This window comes from Epinephelus moara, chromosome 2, assembly GCF_006386435.1.
Source record: "Epinephelus moara isolate mb chromosome 2, YSFRI_EMoa_1.0, whole genome shotgun sequence".
Taxonomy (NCBI): Eukaryota; Metazoa; Chordata; class Actinopteri; order Perciformes; family Serranidae; genus Epinephelus; species Epinephelus moara.
In genome coordinates this window covers 35,891,382-35,918,981 of record NC_065507.1, presented here as the reverse complement: position 1 = coordinate 35,918,981, position 27,600 = coordinate 35,891,382, and the positions used below count along the sequence as shown (strand labels likewise).

Below are 27,600 nucleotides of genomic sequence, written 5' to 3'. Positions count from 1 at the left end.
CATTAACGTTACTGTTTGTGTCTGTGACCCCCGTTCAACCCACAACCGATGGGATTCGCCTTTCGTTTCTGCTGGTGGTTGAAATCTGTAGGCTGCTGACACAGCGTGCTGAATGATTTAAGCCTATTTTGCTCGCTCAAAACTATTTTTAGTCGCAAATGCGAGTGCGGTGATGGACGGATCGCCACACTGCCGACATTTTACTCCGCCCGTCACGGCACGCCGTTTGATCGCGTTATCAAAACACGCCGCTATTATTCGGCCTTGCTTTTAACTTATTCCACCGAATACGAATGTGTGTTTTTTTTGCAATATTCGGCCGAATATATTCGGTTACCGAATATTCGGTGCATCCCTAGATCACAATTGTGACCACTGATCAGGTGCAGAAATAACATTTTGTGTTTAGAGTGACATTTATATAAAGATACAGCCCTATGTATTGAACAGTACTATGAACCAAGCATCTAAAGTAAGTCTTATTCAAACTGCAGTTTTAGAAAAGTGCAGCATGTCAGTGAAGAATGTTTCTTGTCAATTTAAATTTTTCAAATGCAGAAATACAATCTAATAACTAAAATAAATTAATTATGAGCATGAAAAATATCAAGATTATATCATCAGGATGTTATAAAATAAAAGCTGTCATGTGGACTTTTTCAAAGGTAGTGTGATTGAACTTCTTTGCAGCCTTTGCCCTTTCATCTCACACCTCAGTGTCACTCATGTGTTAACCTCACCAGTGATAACATGTTTAGGCTTAGTGGCAAAATAATGATGTTTTCATGGTTATTGTATATTTGATTTATGTTGTGCACAAGGTGTGTGTGTGTGTGGGTGGACATACTGTAATGTGTTTGTGTCCTCTCTGCAGCCCGGGGGCGTAACTCTCGTGCAGAGCCTCAGGGCAGGGCCTCAGGTTAGATCACAGCATGGGACTGAGATTGCATTGTGTGTGTGTGTGTGTGTGTGTGTGTGTGTGTGTGTGTGTGTTATTGTGTTCTATTTGTGTGTCTGTCTGAAGCACAGCAGCTGTGCCCGACCCCAAACACACCCCAGATCTCACCCCTGATTCACAAACCTTGCACTGTAGTTAGGGCTGAGTGATATGGCTAAGAATGTTATCATGATGAAAATGCTCATATCAGTCCATATTGATAACTATCAGGATGTCAGTAATTATTTCCTGATTTTTGCTCCTGGAGTAAATGTTGAAGAAATCATACAGTGAATTTAAACTATTACTTATTGTCAGAACATGACATTTGCCAAACACCTGAACATTTTTCAAGTCTGAGTTGGATTTAAAACAACTATAATAGGGATATCCTGATTCGATCTCAAAGATCGGGACTAGGGGAGGGTTTGGCTGTATTGAACCATGTAGAGGATCCCATCCTTTGTTTAACGTCAGCAGCTGTCACACAGCTGTTTTTACTCACGGAGCTTTCATGCAGACTGACTCTCTGCTCTCCTTTTCTCCTCCACTCAGCTTAGCTCTTGTGTGTAAGAGCAGGGGCTGAGCCCCGCCCACGGTGAAATACCACTCGCCATAAGTGACAGAGAAAATTCAGTATGAGAATTTGTTTTTGACCAAAATTGTGAGCACTCATTTTATTTCAGCTCAGTGAGAAAATCTTTTAAGTCTATATCCGAAGGCCCTGCAGGTGCAACAAAAGCCCCATGAGCAAAAGGCACATAAGAGTTTTATGTTAATGTAGCCTAATCTGCGCGAGAGACGTACAGAAGATGAGAATAAACACTGAATGGCCAAAAAGATGAAAGACCTATTTGGACCTATTACATATTTTGTAAAAAAAAAACAAAAAAACGGGACACTTGGATGCAGGGATTTTTTTCTTAATGCATTACAGAGCCTTTCGATTGTCAAGCATATACATGAGATTGATTCTGTAATGTGCAGCTGTATTACCTAAGAAAATAGAAGTATTGGATCGGGACTCGGTACCAGCGCATACTCAAAATTAAGTGACTAAGAACGTGACCATGACATCCCTAAATTATAATGTCAGTTAAAATTAGATGGAGAAATGTTAATTCTGGTCAGGAGCATGTCAAACCCCTTTCTACATACAGTTTAAAACATTTTGTGGGTGTAAATAAAATGAACAGACACAATAAAAATCTCAATCGTGGTCAGTTTCACACCCACTGTATGTAATTTCTGCTGTTTCTCAATCAAAACAGTAACAAAAGATGGATTTGTTGATGTTGTGAAGTAACCTGAGGTCATTTATTGCCAATGAAAATCTATCTGACGTTACAGACCATTACCGACCAGTTAATGTATTGACGTTTCGTCACATTATGTCATTTCATTGATTAATATAGCATAAATGAAATAGCCGCAAGTCAGTACCATTAACTTGCTGACCTACCGTTAGCATTATCTGTCGACTACACAGCTAACGTTACTATAGCTAACATTATGTGGTGAATTCAGTCGTGGGGTAGCCCAGCGCTGTGTGAACAAAAACAGTCATACTAAAAATAACTTTATGAGCATTTTGAACATTGTTCTAACGTTATAACATTGCACTGCACATTAGCTTGGAGGCTGCTCTTGTCTTCTTCTACTACTACTACTGCTACTACTACTTAATGGCAGGTGGCGACTGGCATTTAGGGTGAATTACAGCCCCTCTCTACAGGCTTATTGGTGGTTTAATTATATCGAAGATGTATAGATTCATCAAACGTTTATAGTACCTCTATCAAGGAAAATTACATTGAGATAATTATCATTATTGTTTCATTGCCCAGCCCTAACTTTAGTCATCATTTTCATTAATTTAGTTCACTGTTATTGATATTCTTTAATTGTAATCTGTACTTTTCTTACACCACGCATAAAACTTAAAACCTAAATTGTTGTCTTAAAGACGTTTGTTACTAATTTTATTTTTTAATCAAAACAGTTTTAATGTGCTGTATAAGTACATTAGTAAACATTAGTAAATAATTGAACACTGTACATGATTTTAATATATGGTAATTCCTGATTTAATTTTTTTCTTCCAATTTGTTTTTTCTTACAAACTAAATCTTGAATGTAGCCTTTTGAAACTTGCATGTTTTCCTGGATTTAGGCCTTGCCCTGCACATTAACCTACACAGGCTTTATATAAGTTTTAGCCATTTGTATCACTAAAGCCAGTTGGTGAGTACTCCAGCTGTACAGACTGTGAGAGTGGAGGTTTGACCTCATACACAGTCCAGTTCGTCTCAGGGTTATGCTTTGGAATTACAGAGCATCTTGACTTGCTAATCTTTCCCTGAGGCTGACAACACTTAAACATCCTGAGGTTGGTGTGTGAGCAGTCAGAAGCTTTCAAACTGTGTTTGTAAATAGTTTTTAGGCCTTATCCACATGCAAACAGTTTCAACTCACTTGAACTGAGATTTTTGAAAAGGTGGGTTTCTGCGTATCCATGTGGACATACTCATTTATTCTTTGTGTTATGAGCACGTACCTAAAGGTTTAGGCACTCCGAACAGAAAAAGGCCAAAAAGTTGCACTTTAACACACCGCAAAGACTATAGCCAATGGCCAACTAGCATGTATGTTCTGCACCTGCATGAGAAGAAATAACTCCACACCAGCAGGAGACAGTAGTCTGTATTCATCATTCAAAAAGGGAAACAAGACGACCTCAGGACAGATTTAAGACAAGTTACCCAGTTAACAAATTATAAACACACAGAGGGAGATGTTGCACTTTCTATTCAAAAGCAATTCTTTGAAAGCTTTTCGTTAAATTACAAATAAAAATGTTTGCGCACAGTACATATGAAAATGTATGTGTACACCTGAAACAATTAGTCGATTGACCCAAAATTAACTGGCAATTATTCTGATAATCATTGAAGTCATTTTTCAAATAACCACGAACTGTTTCTTCTTTAGAGCTTAATGGCTAAAAATGACCTAGCATTACAAGTTTGTTTAGAACTCACTCGTTCTTGACTTTAGCTGTGTTTGTTTTCCTCTCTTGTGCTTCTCTTCTTGTGCACTAAGCCAAACTGCCAATCAGAGTGATTTCAATCACTGATGGGCTTTGACGCCAATTCAACATGCTGAATCTACACGGACCGACTAGAGCCAACAGTGCGGGATATAGGGCGACAGACACTTACCAACAGCCTGACATTGACCATCAGCCTACTGCCAGCTTGTTGTGTCAGGGCCCTGAGACAACAACAACAGTAGTGTGCTACAAGCAAGTAGCAACTCCACCTCATTGCAAGAGGCCAGAAAGGTTTTAAAAGTCCAGTGTGTAAAATTTAGTGGCATCTATCACTGAAGTTGCGGAACTGAAACTTCTTTAGTGAAGCTTGTAGGAGAACTACGGTGGCCGACGCAAATGGCCCTGTCTAGAGCCAGTGTTTGGTTTGTCTGTTCTGGGCTACTGTAGAAACATAACGGACTCTGTGGACGAGTAGATATAAACCGCTCATTATAAGGTAACAAAAAGACGATTCTTATCTTCAGGTGATTATACGCTAAAAAAAAAACAACTTATTATATTATATTCCATTTCTACCAATATATCCCCCTAAATCCTACACACTGTACCTTTACATAGATAAAGGTGAATAAATAGGTGTCAACTAACTATAAATATAAAATTAATGAATAATGACTTTGGGTTTTAAGCAATGACTGTATAATAGGATGGACAACATGTCTCCACTCCCTCCCACTGTACAATAACGAAGCCAAAATATCCCAGATACAGCTGATGCCATCTTGTGTTGGAGACGTCATTTGGAGCCAGAGTCTGCACAGTGGCAATATCTGCCGGTATTGAGTTCCTGCCCATATACCCCTCCAACCAATCGTGAGCAGCGCCACTGATTGAAAGCACACACAGAACTGTCAGTCACGACATCAACCCCCCTTTATGTACCATCAGATAACCAACTAATAACAAACTTGGCATAAAAACAAACACATGAACACATCAGTGTGAAAAGAACTGCCTACAATGACGAAAAAATGAGGAAAATTTGACATGCACTTCGATCTTTTAGTTTGGCGTATGTTCTGTCCGCTAACGTGGAGGGGGCAGGGTTTATGAGCTATACTGCAGCCAACAACCAGGGGGCGATAGAGATGTTTCGCTTGACTTTTGGGGAGCTGTTATTTCATCCATCTTTATTGTACAGCCTACGGTTTTAAGTGACTACCAACAAAGGAACATAAAATCACTACACATGCTCAGGATGTTCTTTTCTGGTATTTTAGGTATCGTTGATGTAGACTTTATCGCCACCTGCTGGCCTGGCATGGTCATTTGAGCACTTGTTTTTGCATTCCGGTATGGACACAGATATTTTGTAAAATGTAGGTGGAGGGGTGGGAACCATGGTTTTAAAAATATCTGTTATACGTGCAGATAAGGCGTCAAAGTCAATCATCAGTCAGATCTTCCAGGGTGTTTTGTTCTGTGAGAAGGTTCAAACAAAAGCTGAGAATTATTTCTAACAGCTGTTCAGTCCTGGTTTCTTTCATTTTCTTTGTGTCTGACTGGAGAGTATATTACAGACTATGACATACACCTGCCCCACATTAAAGCCTGCAGTCGCTTTAGTTGTATATATCAGTGTGTTTCTTCACCATTTCTAATTTCTGGAATGACTTGGGTGTCCTCTTCACAGCCCCAAGCTGCTCTATTCAATCTCTTCATCTTCATCCTCTCAGTTTTTTGTATTTTCTTCTCACTGATCCCTTCATTTCTTTTGTACTTGTATCTTCCTCTTCTTGCCCTTTTTTTTTATCTCATCCTCTCGTCCTCTCTCTCCCTTCAAGCTCTTATCCTCCCCCCTCCCTCTCTGCATCTCCTCTCTGACCTTCTCTCTCCTTACTTCCTCCATCCTCTGCTCCTCCTCCTTCCCTCCCCTCCCCCTCACATCTTTCCTTAGCTGTGACCGTTCTCATTCTTTCACACCTTTATCGTTTACCTTCTCTCTCTCCTCCTACTGACAGGCTTTTCTTTCCCTCTTTTGGACCTTTCTGTTTCCCTCATCCCTTCATCAGCTGTTCATCTGTTCTGCTTCTCACCTCTTTTTATTTACTTCACCTGGCTGTCTCAGTCATTTCCGTTCTCTGTCACATCTCTCCCATACTAGCATCTTTCTCATTTCATCCTCTTATTTTCCTCCATGATCAAATCACTAGAGAGATGGGGTGATCTGCCCAAGTTGAATCACACTGATTGCGCCTGAAATAAAAATTACCCTAATTATTTTAACAAGGTTTGTTACAGTACACCACGTATACAATATACAACCCGTTATTGTGTTATTCACCGCCTTTTAATTGAAAAAATAATCTCTCTGCCTACATTTTTTTAGTATCAGATTTTTGTTGTCAGTTCTTTTGTCATTCCTGATCATTATGTTGATATAAAAACAAAATGATTCACCATGTCTGATAAGGCAGCAGGGCAGTGTAGACTACCTAAAGGTACAGTGTGTAGGATTTAGGGGGATATATTGCCAGATATGGAATATAATATAATAAGTATGTTTTCTTTAGTGTATGATCACCTGAAAATAAGAATTGTTGTTTTTTCATTACCTTAGAATGAGCTGTTTATATCTACATGGGGAGCAGGTCCTTGTCCACGGAGATCACAATGTTGCACTGCCATGTTCTTACAGTAACTGAGAACAGACAAACCAAACACTGGCTCTAGATGGGACTGACTGTGTTTTCGCGTTGGCCACAGTAGTTAGCAGCTCCTCTGTAACGAGAGCATCAGAAAAACACTTATTTGTAAATTGAAACTGCTTTATTCAGTGTTTTTTATCAGTTTAAATCACCTGTTCTGTTTTTATGGAGAGGAAGAGAACGTTGTGGATAATTCGACTCCCGGTAAAACCCTTCTGAACAGTGAACACTGATGGAATTAACATTGATCATCCTGCTACAATGCAATGTTCTGCTTGGAAACTTTTGGTCCTGGTATACCTATGAATGCTACTTGAAGCCCTGCACCTACCCAAACACTGTTTCAGACCAAGTGTACTCCACATGGATCCAATACTTCCTGATGGAGCTGCCCCCCCTAGCAGGACAGTGCACTATGTTACACAGCATAAGCTGCTCAGGAGTAGCTCTAGAAATGTTACAAAGAGCTCAAGGCATCGACCTGGCCTTCTGATTGAGCACCTGTTGGATGTGCTGGTAGCCTAGAAGTACCCCAGATTCACAACAGGGCCTGCTTGGATCACACTTGGCTCTAACTTGTCAAGGCATGGACACAGGACCTCTGGGGGGTGTCCTGTGGTGTCTGGCACCGAAGCGTTGGCAGCGGATCCTTTACAGATACTCAACCACATTGTTATCTGGGGTATTTGGAGGCAAGGGCCATCAGTGCTGTTCACTTCACCAGCCAGCGGTTTTAATGTTGGCTGATTGGAGATATGTTGTATTCTTGACTCTCCATGTTGAAATTACAACCTCTCATATGCTGCCCTTCACTTGAACGCAGCATGTTTGTGCTCTGTTTCAACATTTTTATAACTGTGATGTTCGTCCTAAAAGGAACTTTGAAAGATGTATTTCCTCTGTGTCATACACAGCTTAATGGAAAACTGTCTGCAGCTCTCCTTATTCCTCTTTTAAATCAGTCAGATCTCCTCTCCTTCCCTCCCACTCAGAGCCGTCCGTCACCCACTAGCTAGCAAACAAACAGCCACTTGACCTCCTTCCCGAGTTCAGATGGACTCTGCATCAGTTTGACACTGCAGGACAGCTGCTGTCATACAAGTGTTGACTCTGATGTTATATAAGACATCAACTCAGACTGCAGCAGCAGAAACAGGAGAAACATACTGTTTTTGTTTATACTAAATCCTCATTTAAATCTCTTGAATACTGTGACTTACCATTGACCAGTTTATATTTATGACACTAACAGTTACCTGTTGACATTTCTGACATTGTGTACATTTGGGTTTTGCACCTTTTTTATTGATGATCTTTTTCATTAATATTTTTTTTCTACTTTGTACTGGAACTGCTGCAAAACAATTTCCCTCCGAATGAATACATTTTTATCTAATTCTATCTTCAGTACAGTTATTATAGGACACCACTCTAGATGTAGAAAATGGTTATAACATAAATATAGTGCACAATTGTATTTTTATTTTTGTATCTAAATTGGATCTTAAATTTAGTTTTATGTTAATGCAATGATATTGTATATTTACCTGAGGTAAAGTCAACCCTGTGGATACACTTTATGCCCCGTTTGAATCATGACTTGTTCCTACCTTTAAAAAAAACAGCCTATACGTTTCACTTGTTGTAAAGTATTTCACCTCAAATCCAACAACACATCTCTTGCCATCTGTTATCTCATCTCTCAGTCCCTCTCCTCTCTGATTCACCCTAACTTTTTAGATCAAGATAACAAAACAACTGGATTTACACTAACTTCCTGTTTGTCCTCTAGATGACAGTAAGCGGCCTCCTAAAGCTCCGACATTTGGTGACTTCCTGTCCCAGGGCAGGACCCCGGGACAACGAGGGGACCGAGGTAGAGGGAAGGGCCGAGGACAGAAACAGAGCTACAGGTAAATCTGTCAGGTTATCCAAAGATTGTCAGTTTATGCTCAAACAAGTCTTTTGTAGAACTAATAAGGTTGTTTTTTTCTATCACTGTCAACATATTATTATTTTCAAGTTGAATGTATTGATGACAGTTTCCATTTGTTGGCCTTTCACTGTGTATCTCACTTTAGTGGAATGTAGCTAACTACATTTACTCAAGTACTCTACTTAAGTACAGGTAGAGAAAGGCAGAAAAGGTCCCAGGAGGTAGAGCAGGTCATTCACTAATTGTGGTTCGATCCCCGACTCCTCGTATCCTTGAGCAAGATACTGAACCCCAAATTGCTCCTGATGGCGGTTCCATCAGTGTTTGAGTGTTAAAAACTAAGCAGCAGGTGGCACCTTGTATGGTAGCCAGGGCCACAAGTTTATGAATGTGTGTGTGTGAATGGGTGAATGTGACTCGTTTGTGCGTGCTTTGAGCAGTCGGATGACTAGTAAGGTGCTATACAAGTGCAGGTCCATTTACACTTTCCCATCTTGAGTATGTCCATTGTTGTGCTACTTTCTACTTGTACTCCCCTCCATCTTATTGTACTTTTTACACCACTACATTTATCTGACAGTTTTACTTAGGTTGTAAATTCAGTTTATTAATACAGTACTTTTTTTGTTATGTTTTATCTGCGCCAATTTTTTTTACTTCAACATTTGGTGTGTATTTCGGTGTATATCAGGACTTCTCATAATTACAACAGCTTTCAGTGCTGTTTGTGAATATAAGTTAAACTAAATGTGACCGTGTAAGTTACTAAAAAATAAATCCAGATTTTTTTTCTTCATGAAAATACTTACAAAAAGTTAAAAAGCAATAAAATTCCATATAAAGAGGTGTGTCCTGTGTAGTGATACATTTTGGTCCTACATTTTCCATAAAGATATTAATGTAAATAGATGAAGCACTGAAATACCATACAAAGAGATGTGTCCTTTTGTTCCACTGTAGTGATATATTTTGATATTAAATTGAATGTCTGTCAAATATCCAACTTAAAACTAACCTCGCTGCGGTCCAGCGGCTGCAGCCGGCTCTATCTCAGGGGTTACACGGTGCTGCTGTTGCGCTGTGCTGCTCTGTCTCATCCATCCATACGCTGTCAGTATCCTCCTTTCCTGCTGCAAAGTCACCCATTATAAATATGTACTTTACTGTGTGAAAAAATGGACATGCAGCGTGCAAAGACTGGCGTGAAAGCGAGTGTTACAGTCAATGCATGAGTTGGCAGCTGTCCCAAGTTGCGTGCACCGGTGCATGCAGAGCTGAGAATCACGTGCACGACTCAAATTTTACATGCACTACCATTCATATACGTGTATGTGGTATTCTGACCCTTGATTATGATGTATCATTATAAAACTACCCAGAGGTATATGAAGTTTTTAAAATGAGCTTTTTACTTGTAACAGAGTATTTTTACACTGTGGTATTACTACTTTAACTCGGGTAAAAGATGTGAAATTCTTCCACCACTGGAATATGGCACCGTACATCAGGCAACACTGAGTATTGGGCAACAAACCAGTTCTGTGTTGTGTTTTCAGCCACTGAGGCACTGAAAAATTTGGATGTTTCCCATACTGGGTGATGGTTCTAAATGTTTTTTCTAACATTGCAGTTGAATGTTGTTGTTGTTGTTGTTGTTGTTGTTGATGTAGGAACATTTTCTTCTATGATTTGTAATATTTTGTTAACTTCGTAAAATGCCATATAGTATAAATATGTTTTGTTTTGTTTTTTTGGTAAGTGTTATTTGTAAGTTTGGTATTTGCTACTTCTAACATATCTTTGTGCCTTTTTACAGCATGCATGACAACCGCTGGGAAGGAGAGAAAGAAGAGGAGGACAAGACAAAGAGAGAGGAGAAGACTAAAAAGAAAGAGGAAGAAGAAAAACCCAAACCTCCCACAGTTAAGGTAAAGGGTTTCATCTGGAATAATAACTAAAGCTGAAGTCAAACCCAGGCAGGGAACTAAACTAGACCTTTTTGATACACATTTCCTTCAGATGAGAGGGAAATCCTAAAGAAGTGGAACTCTCAGCCAACACTGTGATAATCTCGAGCACATAGACTACATGTACATACATGTACTTGGTCAAAGAAACAGAGCAGTCAACCAACATATCATGCCTAATGACATGATAGATGCAAGGTCTTGTATGTAACTGACAAACTGACTGTGATTGACTGCCATCATAGTATAGAAGGCTGAAAAATAGTTTCAGTCATATTTAGAGTAATGCTACTATCTGCAGTGTTCTTTTGGACCATTGGCTCCATGATACTAATTAACTTACTGTTTGCAAATTATAGTATTAGCTGATGTTACGAGCAACTATGTGAAACTGCTTAGTCACAGATAGCTGGCTAAAATTAGGCTAGGTTACAGTTAGTTTGTTGGCTGCTACTGCATCATTCTTGGCTAGTACAAAGTGCATTGTACCATTACATCATTGATTGTTGGCTAAATTAACACCAATTTCCATAATACATAAATTAGTATCATGTATCACATTAGCTGGGGAAATAATTTGGCAAGCGATCCAACTGACACATCCACTCAAGTAGTATTCTGCGAGTGATAAAGTTCGTGAACAAGCAAGCTAAGGTAGCCATCTAACTATCACTAAGCTGAGTTGCACTGATCTGGTGTTGGTTGCTTCATAACTTTATCTGATAAGTAAGTTGCAAACAGCAAACTAGCCAATTTACAGCCAGATCAGCCCTAGAGTCAAAATGAAATAAATCACTTTTACTGCGGACAGCGCCTCAGTGTTGCTGTTGTAGCAACTCAAATTCAGCCAGCATAAACCCCAGCCCCTGGGTTCACAGCGGGCTGGTGGCCAGCAGCAGCAACAGAAGTCTGCCGACCTAGTGGTTGTAAGGGCAGGGCGCTAAATGAAGGTCTCTGCTGGGCCTTCGCTGCAAAATGTATATAATGGAAACACAGCATGTGTGGACTCTGAGTTGTGGAGGATACGACTCCATTTCTTAGCTAACATTAGCCACTGTTGCACACTGGTAGCAATGTAGCAAGCTGAAGGGATGCAAGACATTCAGGGACTGTGTTGCCAAGTCTTTTCCTGTGAAACTAGCAAGCACTAGCTCCAAAAGTTGCTAGAAGTTGCCAGATGATGTCATATGCTCATTTGCATATTTGTGATGTAATAGCTCATTCAGTTGAGATAACAGGAGCAACTTAGTTGAATTGGATCCAACAGAAAAACCCTTACCAAAACATATGAATGCAATGGGAGCTTTCTCGCATTTCCAATCCAGAGAGCGAGAGCCTCAGTTTAACTATAGAAACTCACTTCAACTGAACTCTCACAGTGCAGCGAGCAGCGTCTCCTCTCCTCCTGCCTGTCCCACACCTACTGACTGCCTGTGCAGTGCTGCTGCATGTGTGGGAGTGAATTACAATGTAATCTATTTGAATATAGTTCTTGCTTTTTCCCTGATGATCTGAACAAGTCGTTAAATTTGTCGCTAGTTGCTTTTTAGGAATACAGTCATCAAGAAGGTCTTTTGATTTTCTGGGGGAAAAAATTGGGCCCGAGTGCTTTACATAGACGTCAGCCCACATGCTGCTAGAGCCAACCGAGAAAGGCAGGAAAGGTCTCAGTTTTTAACTTACATTGCAACCTGTTCACCCATTGGCAATAAAAAAACAACTAATATAATATTTACATGGTCTGTTGTGACTAGGCAACCGTTTGGAAACAGGCTCAGCTTGTCAGCAGCTCATTTCACTGCCCTGAAGTGGCCAGACAACTCTGCTGTTGCAGGTTGCAGATTGCAGACTCTTTCCACTTACTTTGATCCCCTCCTTCCATCTTTACTCAGGTGGAGGCGAAGAATGCAGATGATGAAGATGATGACGAAGAATGGGAGGATGCCAGTGATGGAGAAGATGTTGAAGGCAGCGACTCAGAAAAGGACTCAAGGGGCGATGAGAAGAAAGACACTGGGAAAGAGAAACCAGCCAAGAGCAAAGACAGCTCCCCTACATCTCCCACGCCTCGTTCACGACCGGTGTCAGCAGGAAGCCCCAGAGAGCAGCGGACTCCCAGACCGAGGGTCCACATTCCGCCGCCAGCAGCAGTTCAGGACCCATCGGAGGGAGGCAAGCCCCTCAGCCCCTTCTCCCCGCTGGAAAGCCACCAGCCTGTATCGGACTGGGGGGAGGAGATGGAGCTACAGTCACCCCGGAGCAGCATGGGAGGTGAGAGCCCACTGAAACCCCCTAGTGTGGAGGCCAGCCCGCCCCAGAAGAAGGAGAAGGAGCTGGAGGAGGAGACGAAGAGTCAAGCTGCCAGCTCAAATGAACCTGCTGAGCCACAGAAAGAGGAGGACACAGGTAGGTTAACCCTAACGTAGTGATCTTTCTTTGTTCTCTCCTCGGCTTTTCTTTTGTCTTATCTTGAAGCTTCTCTACTTTCTCTTTTACCTTCCTTTTACTCTTTCCATCCCTGCCACCTTATCCCCTCCCTTCTACTTTCTTCATCCTTTTCTCCCCCAATCTTCACCTCACCCCCCTCCCACCATCACTGTCGTTCATGTTCAGCCATACACGTTTCCACTTCTTCAGAAAACACTGAAGCCCAGCAGACTGTGATAGTATCAGAACCAGAGTCCGTCCCAGCAGACTTCTCCACCGCACCGCCATCTGACCCTGCCCCACTTGAGAGTTCTGAGGTCAGTGAGGTTGCCATGACGATCGACCAGGATACACCTGCTGCTCCATCACAAGGTAACAAAAACCTAAAAAGAAAACAAACAAAAAAAACTAAATTCATGAATTGCAAAGGTTCATGGTGTACGATATAGGGGCATATATTGGCAGAAGTGGAATATAATTTAACAATTATGTTTGTTTTAGTGTTATTTTAGAATGAGCCATTTATATCTACTTAGGGAACAAGAACAGACAAACCAAACACTGGCTCTAGATATGCGTTTTTGCATCAGCCACCTTCGTTAGCAGCCCCTTTGTTATGAAGCCGAACAGCTGGTTTCAGCTGGTTACAATCTGCAGTCCTCACCACTCGATGACACTAAATCATACACATGCTCCTTTCAGTGTTCTTAAATGGTAAAAAGGCAGATTGAAGAGATAATTTGTGTAGATCAGACCATGTAATGTAGACAGTTTTTTCTTTCTGACAGCAGACAAACTGGACACTGCTCCCTCTTCAGCCATCCCAGAGGCCGACCAGAGCTCCTCTGAATCAGCTGGAGAGGAAGATGACGACACAGTACCCACTGAGGCCGACGCGGCTCCAACAGCAGAGACAGAGGAGCCCCCAGAGCAAACATCTTCTGATCAGGCGTCTTCAGGTACGGTCCATTTCAGTGACTGTAGCATACTGTAAGAAACCCCTTGCTGCACACTGCTCAATGTGTGCTCATGCTTCACTTTAACTTTTTATTTTTGTGAATGTGTTTGATATCTTGTTTCCCTGGTTGTGGATCTCACTCAGCCTTGCCTTTTTTTCCTTCCATGTTGAAAAAATAATGGTGGGAGCTGTTCGGTGGCATGAAGAATCATCATATATATGTTAATATACTAACACACCGCGTTTAGCCTGTTTTTTGGACCTGACTGTCTTCCTGCCCCTCCTGTGATGGACTGAAAGTACTAACTCCACCTCCTGTCTTTGTTGTATTCACTCCCTGTGTGGTGTAAACTGCCCCACCCCCCCTCCTTGTGTTCTCATCTTCCACGTGATGTAAAACCTTTTGTTTCCATCCTGTTGTGGCTGTGATGAAAATGCTTACATCACTGCATGGCGTGCTGCCTGCTTGACCAAATCTTGGTGTAACACCTCTCATTCTCGCTCCTTCAGTTTTCTTGGTGCTAATGCAAGTTTTTAATCAAATGAGAAATTTGTTACTGCTGAGGAGGAGTGATAAAAGACGGATCAAAGTGAAATGTGGGCTTGTTTGCTGTATATTCATGGTGTTTTGGGAACCAGATGTCTCCAGCTGAACTGCACCATCAAATAATCCAAATAATAATATTAATATATTATCAGTCAGAGCTAATGACTGTATATAAAGATGGACAACGCGTGGTACAAAAATGAAGCCAAAATATCCTGGATACAACCACTGCCATCTTGTGCTGGTGACGTCATTTGCAGCCAGTCTGTGCAGTGGCACGATATCAGGTTCCCCGCCCATGCACCCATTCAACCAGTCGTGAGCAGCACCATTGATCCAAAGCACAACAATTGGCGCACACAGCTATCAATCATGACATCAGACCCCCTTTATTTAGCATCAAATAACTGATTAAAACCAACCTTATCAGCAAAATGAGCACTTGAACAAATATCAGCGTGATAAGGGTTACCTAAAATGACAGAAGCTATCTTTGGGAAAAATGTATTTGACCCATGTCCCATCTGCTAGGGGGCAGGGTTTATGACCTGTACTGCAGCCAGCCACCAGGGGGCTATCGAGATAGTTTAGCTTCACTTTTGGGGAACTGACATATGGTCCATCTTTATTATACAGCCAATGGTCAGAGCCACTTTGCTTTAAAAGTTTCACACTCATAAATGAAATGTATGTGACTGTATCCAGGCCCTGAGCAGCAGTCTCAAGAGATGAACCTGTTATGTTAGGTCTCAAAGAGTTAGCTGCTAATGTGTCAGCTGGCAAGAGTTACCGCTGAATGTCCCGAGCAAATCTGGATTTAAGATGGTGCACAGATTGAGAGGGTGATGCCTCAGCCAACACAGATGACAACATGTATCTAAGCGGAGCCAAATTAGAGCTCTATTCATAAGTCAGGGCCTGTATTTATTTATTTTTTATCAAACATCTGAGAGCAGGAAATCAGTTTAAAGAGGGATGCATTTTTAGTCTTTCTATAGGAATTGGAGTAAAAAACTTTCTATCCATTTAATTGAGACATTGCCACTGTGAGGTTGGCAAGTTAAATTACCTGCTGTTTTATTTTATATAACTGCATTGATTTCTAAGAGAAGTATTTCACTGTTGGAAAGATGGTCTGCTATAAAACATGGCTGTCTGTGCAGTAGACAGATGCAAAAACTTTTGAAATGGGTGCAACATAACCAGGAAAAACAGAGGTAAAAGGGCTGTACCAGCAGTGTTCCAAGGGGCTGGCAGTTTCTTAGAAATCGTGTCCGCTAAAAACAACAAGCCTTACCGTCTGTTGCAGGACACATTTTTGCCTTCGTTGTGGCTCTAAAACTGACAGCCATTGAAAAGTTTGGTCTCATTTTGAACCTGAGCATCTGCACATTAGTTTCAGATCAGGTATGTTGTGATCCACTAAAGTTAGGCATGTAATGAGATGGGAGGAAGCCGGTTTTGTTCTGTCTGCCGCACGGCATCATAGCACAGTGGGAGCACTTCAGAAGCGCAGGGGTTTGCTGACCCAATTTTGTTGACTTGGTTATCCTTGATGTTTGTGCTTCCACCATAAGTAAATAAGAGTTCTATAGTTAAATTGTTGAGGGGTTTTTTTTTGAGGGGTCTTAATTGTGTTCATTGTTTTTATTTCCTACTTTGTTGTGCTGTAGCCTACAGACAAAGTTGATAACATTAAAAGTACAGTTATGAATGACAAGGTTCAAAGATATCTGGCTGTGTTTTACTTATTTAAAACACATTTATCTTAATAATTACATCTTACATTCTGAAACATGCTGTGGAGAATTGTCTAGAGTGGCCGTGTTCAGTCTGAGCGCCTGCTTGGCCGCCAGGCGTAGATCTGCACTCTACTGACTTTTCTAGTTGCTGTTGAGGTCAATGAAGTAGATTAAGCACCTCATCATACCATGATTCATCAGTGTTTATCATTTTCAGCCACCAATGGGAATAAGAAGCACTCAGCCTGGTTAGAGTCATCTTTATTTGATCTATTTCTGCTTTTAAAAGTGAGCTGAGTGAGTAAACCACAGTCTAGAGAAGGAAGTCAAGTCATTAGACGCTCTCCGTACAACCACTTAGCTAGTGGTTGTGGTGTTATCACTTTGGCTAATGGCTTAGTTTTCGAAAAATAAATCAGTGTTCGATCAACTTGTTCCAACTGGAAGCTTGAATTTGTGTGAAACCCATTCCAACCTGTTTAGACTGACATAGTAAAAAAACTCAGATATTAAAGGAAGAATTGAAAAACCACAAAAGGACCAAAGGACTCTTTTCCTACACTTTTTAAAATTGCTCCCAGTAATCCTTAAAACGGGGAATTAAATTAAGGTTCAGCCAAAAGGCTTCATTAAGGAGTGTTTTAGATGTTGACAAGCCAGCCCCTGATCAGTGAGGGAGTGACCACTCCCTTATAATTTCAGTTGTAATAAGGTCAGAAGGACACTTGAAGAGTTTAAACAACCACAAAGGGAAGAAGTCCAGAAACACCAGTCGTACTCAAAGCAGAACAGAAGGTTGGTTTTTGGTCAGTTAGATGTGTCTGGGCCTTTTGTAGCAGTCCGTGTTGCAAGACTCTGTCAGCAGCCTTTACCTCTATAGCTTGTGTCTATTTGAGTATTTATGTTCATATTTGTCAACCTGTTGTTTACTTAGACTCTCTGACGAAGACTTTCTGAAGCTGAATACTTATGTAATTCTTAATTTCAGATGTTCAGCAGAATATGAAAATGTCAGATAAAAAATTGTGAGGAGAGATTTCTGTTGTCGTCTTTGTTCTTGGGTGTAAAAGCCACTCTGATTGCATTTACACTTCTTCTGATGACTCGTGTGATAAACAGCAGAAGTCAGATGAGCTCATGTGGGCATTGTGTGTGTGTGTGTGTGTGTGTGTGTGTGTGTGTGTGTGTGTGTGTGTGTGTGTGTGTGTGTGTGTTGTCGTAATTGTGTGACAATGTTATTGTGTGTATGTGTTGGTGTCAGGGTGGAGATCAGGAAACCAGGGAAATTAGAGGCACAATTAAGTTTTTAAAAGGCTTTTGAGAGGAAATGAGCTGCAGCCTGTTGGACAGATGATTGGGCAGACAGAACGGAGACTGTTTGAAGTCTGATTGAATTAGATCCTGTGATGTTGGTGAGGCTCCACAGTGCAATATCTGATACTCAAGCACCAGCAAACACAAAAGAAAATAAAATTAAAACTGTTGCGGTTAGTTTGCAGTATACACGTCCAGGGAACGAAAAGATGATGAGAAAAAATAAGCACATTGGGAGTTAAAATAAAAAATCATCCTTTACTAAGTAGAATTTTCTGTATTCAGTTAGCTTTTTAAGGCCACAACAAATTAGTAGATTCATTGTCAACCTAGTTCATTTTGGGAAATACACTCACGAGAGTTAGATGAGAAGACTGATATCACTCTCGTGGCTGTACGGTAAATATGAAGCTACGGCTAGCAGCAGGCTAACTTCGCTTAGCACACAGACTGGAAACTGGGAAACAACTAACCTGGCTCTGAAGCTCACTGATTAAAGAATAAATAAAATTATATCTATTTGTTTTATCTTTTTAAAAACGGAGGTGTTGGAATGACAAATCACGAGCCCTTTTTACACAGAGATGGTGCTAAAGAGCTCCTATGAAGTCCCCTCTTTAAACCACCTTTGCATATTTACACAGAACCAAACAGTGTTGGCATCATGTTGCTCCAGTGTGTGATTTCAGACAGCATGCCGGCATCGCAGAAGCAAAAGAGGCATGATGTGCATAATGGTTAACACAACAGTGTCGGCCTCCAGTGTGACATATAACATACGTGTCAGCAGCGTTTTATAAAGATTAACAATGGCATAACATGACAATAACAATCATTTACTGTCTGTGTTATATGATGGCTGAGCTTGTCCTCTGCTCGGAGGGTAAGGAGCTCCTGGACCTTATTGTTTGCACGATTTTCAGACATTTTCGACCGCTGTTCTTTTTTGAGTTAGCTGCTAACTGCTGTTAGGTGGGTTGCACACAGTTGTCAGCGCAGGCAAGACAGCTCTGTTTTCCCATTCCACGACTGTTCCTTTTAAAAGAACGGCAAGGCAGAATAACACCATGACATTTTCACTTTGAGCAGGAGTTGTAAAAGGGTCTACAGTTTTGTGGGGATTTGTGCTGTATTCTCCCTTGGTCCAGACCAGTGGCATTATAAAGTTACTGGTCGTAATCAAGAAATAGTCTGGGACATAACACTCTGAGAAACGGCAGGTTTTTTTATGTTTTTACTGGGATTGTAGCAATAAATGGAATCATGACGAAAAAATGTCTCGATACCGTCGTGGGACTGTTGATGATACCTGCAAATATATTACCTATTATTTCACTAGTATAGATACGTTCTACTATATCTACTATATATGTTGGCAGGCCTCAACAACATTAACGCTTGCCTGCTGGGCAAGCTGTTTCCAGTCCTCATGCTAAGCTAAGTTAGCCAGCTTCTGGCTGTAGCTTCATGTTTAGCAAACAGACCAGAGAGTGGTATTGATCTTTTCACTGGTTCATTTTCTCAAATGTCAAACATTTCCTTTGTGTCAAGAAACAATGAAAAATGTCCTTCACAAATTCACAGAGCCCAAAGATTTCAGGATTTGTGGTGACGTTAAACTGAGAAAAGCGGCAAAACCTCACATTTTAGAAACCAGAGGAAACCATTTATTTTACATTTTTTGCTTGATGTATAATTTAAACAGTTTATCTCCTGTAAGAGTTGCTGTCAGTGAATGTTAGGAGGACATTTTATGACTTCCTTGTTGCTGGGCTCCTATCAGTCTCTTTCTTTCTATTAGCCATGCAGTGTTCATATTAGGCTTGTGCCGGTTTGAAAATTTTCCAACCGGTTTGATTTAAAGCCAAATATGTAACCGAACCGATATATCGAATTATATACCTAATTTTACCACTGGGGGTCGCATTTGAGCTATTTTTCCCAATAAAAGCCCATTATAGGTGAAATGCACTTCCAATCCACTAGGTGGCGATAATGCTGTATTAACCACCAATACACACAACGTTACACAAGAAGAAGAAGACGCAGAAGGACACCAAGGAACCTTCCTCCGACTCCGCTCTCTCAGTGAAGACACAGCGGTTGAGAGGGCCGAGCGAGAGGACGTTCCTGTAGTAGTTCCAGCCCCCCAAATAATACCAGGAACTTCTTCAGTGGAAACGGGTTACTAGGGCAACAAACTGAATGACTGCTGACTCCCTCGCACTTTGCCCCGCCCCAATGAAATTTGATCTCTCGCAGCAGCAGCAGCAGCAGCAGCAGAGCGGAGCTGCTGAGTCCCTCTGCAGCCTCTGAGACAAACTAAACAAAACACTTGTAGGCTCCTCCACTTTGTTTATAAACAAACATTAACCTTATTAAGTTGTCATAATGCATGTTACAATGCAAGATAAGTTGAATATAGTCCCTTGACACAACGCCGATGTGAAAAGCTTTGTTTTTTTGTTTGTTTTTTTCCCCTCCTCCAGTGTATCCGGTTGACGTGAATTAAACCCGGTGGACTTCTTAAACCGGACCGAACAGGTTAAACCGGAAATCGGCACAAGCCTTGTTCATATTCTGTAAAGTGATTGTGCGCCAAGTGCTGAAGCACATTGGTGGTGTTACCTTTGGGCGCTGAAACGTTTTTTCCGCAGTGTTTACATTTGATTTTTTCCTGTTGGGTGTCATCTTCACGAAAGCCAAAATGTGTCCAAAAGACTGACACAATAATTCTCTTTGGTACAAACTGCTCAAGTTGCTCAGTTGGCTCGGTGTTTGAGTTCCATTTTCCATGTTGCTTCAAGGTCGCAGACTGGGGGGCGGCGTCACGTGACCACATAGACCATTGTATGTTTTTAAGGGGACAGTACATGAACACACGCAGTGGGAAAGTATTTACAGAAAAGCAAAATTACCAACATGACCATTTCAGTTTTGATTAATCTTTGCATAAATGCCCAGCCCTAGTTGTAATCATATTCTTTTTTTTTTATGTTTTAACTTCCACCTTAGAAAGCAGCGTGTTCTTCAACTTACACTTAAGTCTTCTCACTGTTACTGTATATTTGAAGTGTTGACTGGCTGAGACTGTTTTCTTTGTTGCAGCACTGCATTCGTGTCCCAGAGAGTAAAATTAATGACAGGATAATGTTTAATGTATTATTGAACATAGATTCAACAACAACATGTTGAATTTTAAGGATCAAAATGTTGGTTGTAAGTTAAAGATCAGGAAAGTGTTGGTATACATTTGGTACGTGAGCATGTTTCTCTGGCTGCTTGATTCAGTATTGATTATGAGGCGCTCGTCACTGTATGCGATTATTTCTCCCATTCGGCAGCAGAGTCACGTTAATAATGCTGCTACAGTCACAGTAAGGGACTCTCCCCCGGAGCTGCTCGCTCCGAACATGTTCACACTTTATGGTTACTGTGGTTTGCTTTGGCTAAAAGCATTAAGCACAGTAACACACACACGCACCACCACTTCATCTCTGTGTTTGTGTCAACAGGCTGAAGCTGCTGGGAACAAACACACACTTCTGAGGAGGATGGACAGATGAGATGGACAAAGAGCATCACACTACTCATCCCTGGAGTAACCGCCACACATTGAAATAGAAAAAAGAAGAAACCATCACGAGGAGGAGGAGGGACTGTGCATCGCCGCCATGAACCGGCCTCTCTCTTGCTGTTTGTTTTAAATCGGTGGGTCTGACCACCTCTGGGCCGCCGCCATGTTTGTCTCACTCTGTTAAGTATGAAGAGTCAAATCCCCGTCACTCACTGGTTTTCAAAATGTTATGTTGTCTTGAAGTTTTCTACGCTGGAAAAAAAAATGAACTGAGCATGAGCTGACTTTGTACAAAAGTCCACATGTAGAGGTTTTATCGCAGAAGATCATTATAGAAAAAATCCCTTTTACACCCAGAACTTCAGTAACGAGCAAAGTTTTTGCTCTTTTAGATTTTTGAGTTTATGAATTGAGCCTGTCGAGCCCTGAATGAGCTGACCCATCAGTGAGCTATAAGAGGTGTTTTAGGTGATAACAATAACTTAGTTTACAGCACTGACTGTTGTGGGCTGATCCAGTTTATTTTATTTTTTTGCCTGTTGATAGCACCCCTGAGCCGAGCAGAGCCGGGCCAGTCCACAGTGAATAAGGCTGTGCAACGCCAAGCCCTAACTGATCTGATATCAGTTTATAAAAAGCTCTCAGATGACCAGTTTGGAGGTTCACATCTTTTTTAAACATGCGGCTCGGCTGTCTCAGGATCAGAACAGATGTGGATCATCATGTGTTGGTTTCATCTGGAAAATAATCACTTCATCAATGATCACATTAGTTCAACCTCTCAACAATGCCAGCTTGTTGGCTAGTGCATGTGGTGACCTTCCGTCTCGTAAACACACAAATATGGACTAAATGAACACAGTGTATGGACAGAAGGCTTCACTGTCTCTTTATCTAACGTTGAGCATAAATGAGCCGTCACAACAGCAGTCACTTCTGGGTGGACTAAAGGCAATTAATTTGAATTGTACAGACATGAAATCAGCAAACTTGTTTTTTAAAGTTATATAGTTAAACATGGTGGTCCAACTTATCTGACATTTATATACTGAGTTGTTGCTTTGCTGGTGTCTCCTAGAAACCAAATCTGCCATTACCAAACAGCAGACATGCCCGAAGCTGCCACAATTTGTATGTTTTCGGTTCACGTCACGATGACAGGACTATCACAAGTCATGCACCAAGTAGGAATTATGTAGGCGGAACCAATGTGTTTTCATGAACAGACAGTAAACAAGCAAACCAATGAAGAAAGGAGCGTACAGTTGATATATTATGTATGATATAAATGATTTGATGCTTATAAATGATAAAATATGCACACACACACGCACACACACGTACACACAGCAGACAGAGACAGAGCTTTACATGTGATTTCAAAAGAGCAGATGAGCAGAATCGCTCACTGACCAGCGCAGAGAAATGTGCTTATGATTTGAACGGCCAGTTGACTGCTTGCAGAACAGTTGACATAACAGGATGCCTCTGCGTCCAGTGTGAACATGGCATAAAAGTCTGAGCATTGCAGTCTTATCTTAGTGAAGAAAACCATTCTAAACATCTTATTGATTAATGCATTTACCTATCAATTTGTGTAATCAACCGCTCAACCAACACACTATTTGCCGACCAGTCTCATATTTCATCTCCTCTGACTTACATTTTAGTCTGTTTTTAATCAACAGTCAACAGATGTCATCACAGTTAGTGCTGAATGACATTAGATCCGTCTCATTTTAGCTGCGGAAGAAAGTATCAATAACTGACATATTTAGTCATAGTTTTCATTACCGAAATTAACACTGTCCTCAACACCTGTGAACAGACTTTAATAAAGCTCCAGTGTGTAGGATTTAGGGGGAAGTATGTCTTCTTCAGTGTATGGTTACCTGAAAGTAACAATCCTGTTTTTGTTACCTTAGAATGAGCCGTTTATATCTACATAAGGGAGCAGGTCCTCGTCTGTGGAGATCGCCATGTTGCACCGCCATGTTTCTACAGTAGCCCAGAATGGACTAACCGAACACCAGGCCATTTCACACAGATCGCACTATAGAGCTGCTACGAAGTCCCTTCTTTATGTGACATTTGCATTTTTACACAGAACGGTGACATCATGCCGCTCTAGTGTGTGATTGTAGACAGCAAGCCAGCATCACGGAAGCAAAAGTGGCACGAGGCGTGACTTGTAACACAACAGCGTTGGCCTCTAGTGTGACTTTATAAACAATAACAATGGCATAACATGCCAATAACAATCATTTACTGTCCCTGTTATCTGGCAGATGACCTCGTCCTCTGCTCAGGGGTAAGGAGCTCCCAGACTTCATTATTTTCCCAATTTTCAGACATTTTCGGTCATTGCTCTTTTTTTTTTTTTTCTTTTTTTTTTTGAGTACGCTGTTAACTGCTATCAGCTACTTCTTAAATCTCCCACAGTGGGTCGCATGCATAACATGACGTCCAAACATCACACCCGTCCTGCCCATGATCCCATCCTGCTGCCTGTTGTGTTTAAACAGACATTTTTTCGGCGTTGTTACTATCTCTGTGTCCCATTCCGCAATCATACCTTTTACACAGGAATATGTGGAATAACTCTGTGAAGTACCCACTTTACAGAGGCAGTGTAAAAGGGGCTGCTGGCTCTAGAAAGGATCATGGGTGTTAGAAGCCCATCTGCGAGGAGCAGCGTCAGAATTTGTCAATTTGTTTTGGAGAGGAAGAGACCTCTGTGATAATTCGTCTCCCAGTAAAAACCTCCTGAACAATCAACACATAAGAAATTCTAATAAGGAGAAGTTTCAGCTGGTTGCAATCTGCAGTCCTCACTGCTAGATTCCACTTAATCCCCCTAAATCTTACACATTGAGCCTTAAATTAATATAAAGTAGCCAGTTTTTGCATGTTGGCTGATTAGCTAGCTTACAAGCTCCAGTGTTAGAGACTCAAACAAGACTGTTAGTGTGAGTTGCATTTGGAAACAAAGCTACATGTTCAGACTTCATGTTAACCTCCACCCTCTAAACACTCACACTGTGAACTCTATCACTTTTATGCAAACATTGTCTGCACAGTCTTTTCCAGAGTTGCTCTCTTTGTTTTGTTGCAACTTTAAAGCTTCTGCTGTGAGTGATTGTGGTGTCCAATTTATGCCTGTTCACCATCTCCATAATATCCATTAGTGTTCATCATGTAGAGATGGGTCTCCACCCCCCAGCCTGCTCTGCTCTTTGGGTTTATTTTGTGGTTTTTAATGACTTAGCTTGTATATGTACAGTACTTTTTTTTTCATCAGACCCACTGACTACACACCGAAGATCTCTCAGAATAAGAACCTTCAGCCCAACATGTTTACATGAGCTTCACTGCATGTAGATGATGATGTATTAAGTGTGATTTATTATATGCTTTTCATCAGAGCCGGCTGTGCAAGCCTGCTGTTATGCAGTTATCAGACATTCAGTTCTTCGGCTGATGCTCTCCCCAGATAGACTTCTAGGATCAGGTGTGTTGCTTGAGGGCACTTTGAAAGTAAACACCATGTGACCTCCTCCTCCTCCTCTAAAATCTATCAAAATACCAATGATGTACTCAGAGGCGGCGGTCCGTTTGCTGTTTTTAATTATGTCATTCTGTGTCACAATCAGACAACATTTGATATTCCCACTGATGCAGACTTTGCTGTCATTTTGTGAATCATCAGTTGGACAGAGAAATCTGTTCATATCCGTCTGGTAAGAGTTCCCCCCTCTCTCCTTAGAGGACACACTGCCTCTTTAATTGTTTTTAAAAATCCAATATGGCTTCATGGTTTGAAAAAAACAACCTGTGTTATTGGCTTTACATTAAATATATATTTTTAAACAGCCATGTATCTTATTTGGAAATACAGACTTGTGTTGAATTACAGCGCAGTAATGTGAATGACTTCTTGAGTAAAGACCAGTTAACTCTGGAAATGAAAGTCTTCACTCATACCTCAGCAGATCAAGGGCTTTTAGTTTGCTTTGTTTTGAGTTTGTGCTTTGTTTTCTGCAAAGTCTTTAAATCATGCCTGTGGTCGCCTGTGGCGTTTGAGGACACTGGGATAAATGGGTTGCTTTAATCTTTTTGTGTTCTGTATCAGAGGAATAAAAATGATGCATTTGGATTGAAAGGAACTGCAATATGTACAGTTTTTAAATGGAAATGAACATTCCACAGTTGGGTGTTTGTGCAACATGTAGCCTGTGAGCGATGAAAACATGTTTTTTTTTTTGTGTGTGTTTTTTGATTGCGTGTAGATGTTTGTTTTTCTGAGCTTCGATGACTGATTGTAACTAAGGCAGGAGATGCTTCAATGTATATCCATTTCTACAATGTCTTCCTGTTTGATACATGAAACCGCTCTGAGAACTAACAAGGTTTGGTCTTTTTCAACTCGTTCTCATCCCAACTCATCAAATACTGCCGCCCTGTCAGTGGACCTAAACATCGGAATATGGCGTGCTAGGTACCCTACTGCGTTTGTTTTGAATGTTCATAGAGGACGTCTCAATTGACGTTTGTTACATGCATCGTCTCTTTTTAAAATAAACTTCAGTTTTCATGGGAAGTGTACAGCTCGTCACAGGCATATAGTCTTCGTCAGAATAAACTTACAGCGTAGGTAAAACATTTTGATTTTAGGTTTATTTCCTAAAGGCCCAGATACACCAAACCAACATCAAAGACCCAGCAGTGTTGAAAGCTGACTGTTGTGTCGCCTCACATCGCCTGTGTCTCATCAAAAGTTGCCAACCAGCACATAAGTTCTGCACCTGCATTAGAGGAGATAACTTACCAAGCAGGCGTCGGTAGCCTGTATTCAACACAATCCAGTGTCAAATGAGCAGAGCATAATTACCGTGCACCAGTAAAATATAACACAAACCACAACGAAATGTTTGTGCTGAAGAGCTCAATGGCTAAAGAAAAATAATCTCACATTATGTAACAAGTTTTGTTTTGGTCTCACTCCCTCCCGACTTTAGTTCTTTGTTTACTTTCCTCACTTCCCGTGCACTGAGCCGAACTGCCAACAAACAGTGCAATTTTATTCACCGTTGGGGTCTGCCATCTCAGACGTCGATTCAACATGCTGAATCAGCAAAAAAAAAAAAAACGACGAAAAGATGACTGACAGCTTGGTATGTCAAAGCCTTTATGTTTAGGCAACCAGAACACTTGGTTAGTTTTAGAAAAAAAACACGTCATGGTTTGGCCTAAAATAAGTGTGTGTCTTACTAACGTGATGGCACCCGATGTGACATATATCACCCGTGTAGTGTGCTACACATATTATCACACTACCTTGTCATCAAAATAACTCCACTGACTTGTGGTTTCACACAGGAAACAAACAGTGGACTCCCGGATGAAAGTCCTTTGTTTGTTTGACCCACCTCTCCTCCCGGCTACCTCATATGGACTTTCTCTTTGTTCATATTGCGGTACTAACTGGCAGCGTCAGAAATAGCTGCCCCGGTATCATACCGCTGCAAAAGGTGCCTATGTGTGTCGATATCTGACGCAGAGATCACTGACAAAATGGCGGTATTTGACAAGTTGGGAGAGAGAACAGGCTGTGTTTTTGGAGTGGAAGTGTGCAGCTGTTTTCATTAAGATTATCAGGACTAGCATGAATCCAAAATTGTAGCTTTTTAATGTTGTCAAAGCCATCAATGAAATACGTGTTCCCCATCAGCTCACAGGGAAAAACAGCCCTGATGTTTGTAAAGCACACTGTTGCTTTATCAGTTTCTTGTTTCTCTCATTTAGCCAATAAATGTTTTTCTCTGACATCTGGAGTCAGGTCTGATTCTTCTGTGGGTGTGAGAGCAGTGGTGGACTGAAGCCGTCTGAGGGGCAGCGCTGATAAATAGAACCAGGGCACCAGGTGCATGCAGCGGGGCACCAGCACATAGAAAGTTTGCTTGCACAAAGGCCACTGCATCATGCTTCACCACTGGAAGGGCACTTACACTGCATTTTTTTAACATAGGGCACCAGCATGTGAGACATAAAAGTAATATTCAGTGTCACGTTGAAGGCGTTCATTTAAGCGATAGCGTGCAGCCATGTTGGATTAAAAAAATGCCCGATGCGGATGATTGCATCCACTGAAATATGTGTGCTGATGACCTTCCTGCTCCTCTATGCTTCCACCACAGAGATAAATTCACGTCCCACTCACCAGGCAGCATGGCAGTATAAAACCATTCTGCCTCGTGCACATATTGAATACCCAGAGTGCTTTGTTGTTGTGTTCGAATCCTGTCTGTTGCATGATTTTGACCTTGCAGGCTGCTGCAGGACAGGAGGAAGAATGGCCCCATCGCTCTTCTTTCCATCCCCTGTTAACAGCACCCAATGCACAGCCTACATTTTATGGCTGCAGTCGGTGACTCA

At 41.2% G+C, this 27,600-nt stretch overlaps 1 protein-coding gene across 3 annotated transcripts in view; it reads left to right on the top strand.

Annotated features, from left to right (window-relative positions):
- The window catches only part of ccdc9 (coiled-coil domain containing 9), a 46,738-nt gene extending 19,750 nt beyond the window's left edge, over nt 1-26,988 (top strand). Inside the window, exons 10-15 of one of the 3 annotated variants that reach the window (XM_050060891.1) lie at nt 8,490-8,610; nt 10,450-10,561; nt 12,493-13,006; nt 13,238-13,399; nt 13,816-13,986; nt 21,104-26,988. In XM_050060891.1, coding sequence (XP_049916848.1) covers nt 8,490-8,610; nt 10,450-10,561; nt 12,493-13,006; nt 13,238-13,399; nt 13,816-13,986; nt 21,104-21,108 — 1,085 coding nt within the window. In that variant the 3' untranslated portion in view covers nt 21,109-26,988. Of the gene's footprint in view, nt 1-8,489; nt 8,611-10,449; nt 10,562-12,492; nt 13,007-13,213; nt 13,400-13,815; nt 13,987-21,103 lie in introns of all 3 variants that reach the window. The other 2 variants (XM_050060883.1, XM_050060873.1) reach the window with 2 other exon arrangements.
- The last annotated feature ends 612 nt before the right edge of the window (nt 26,989-27,600 follow it).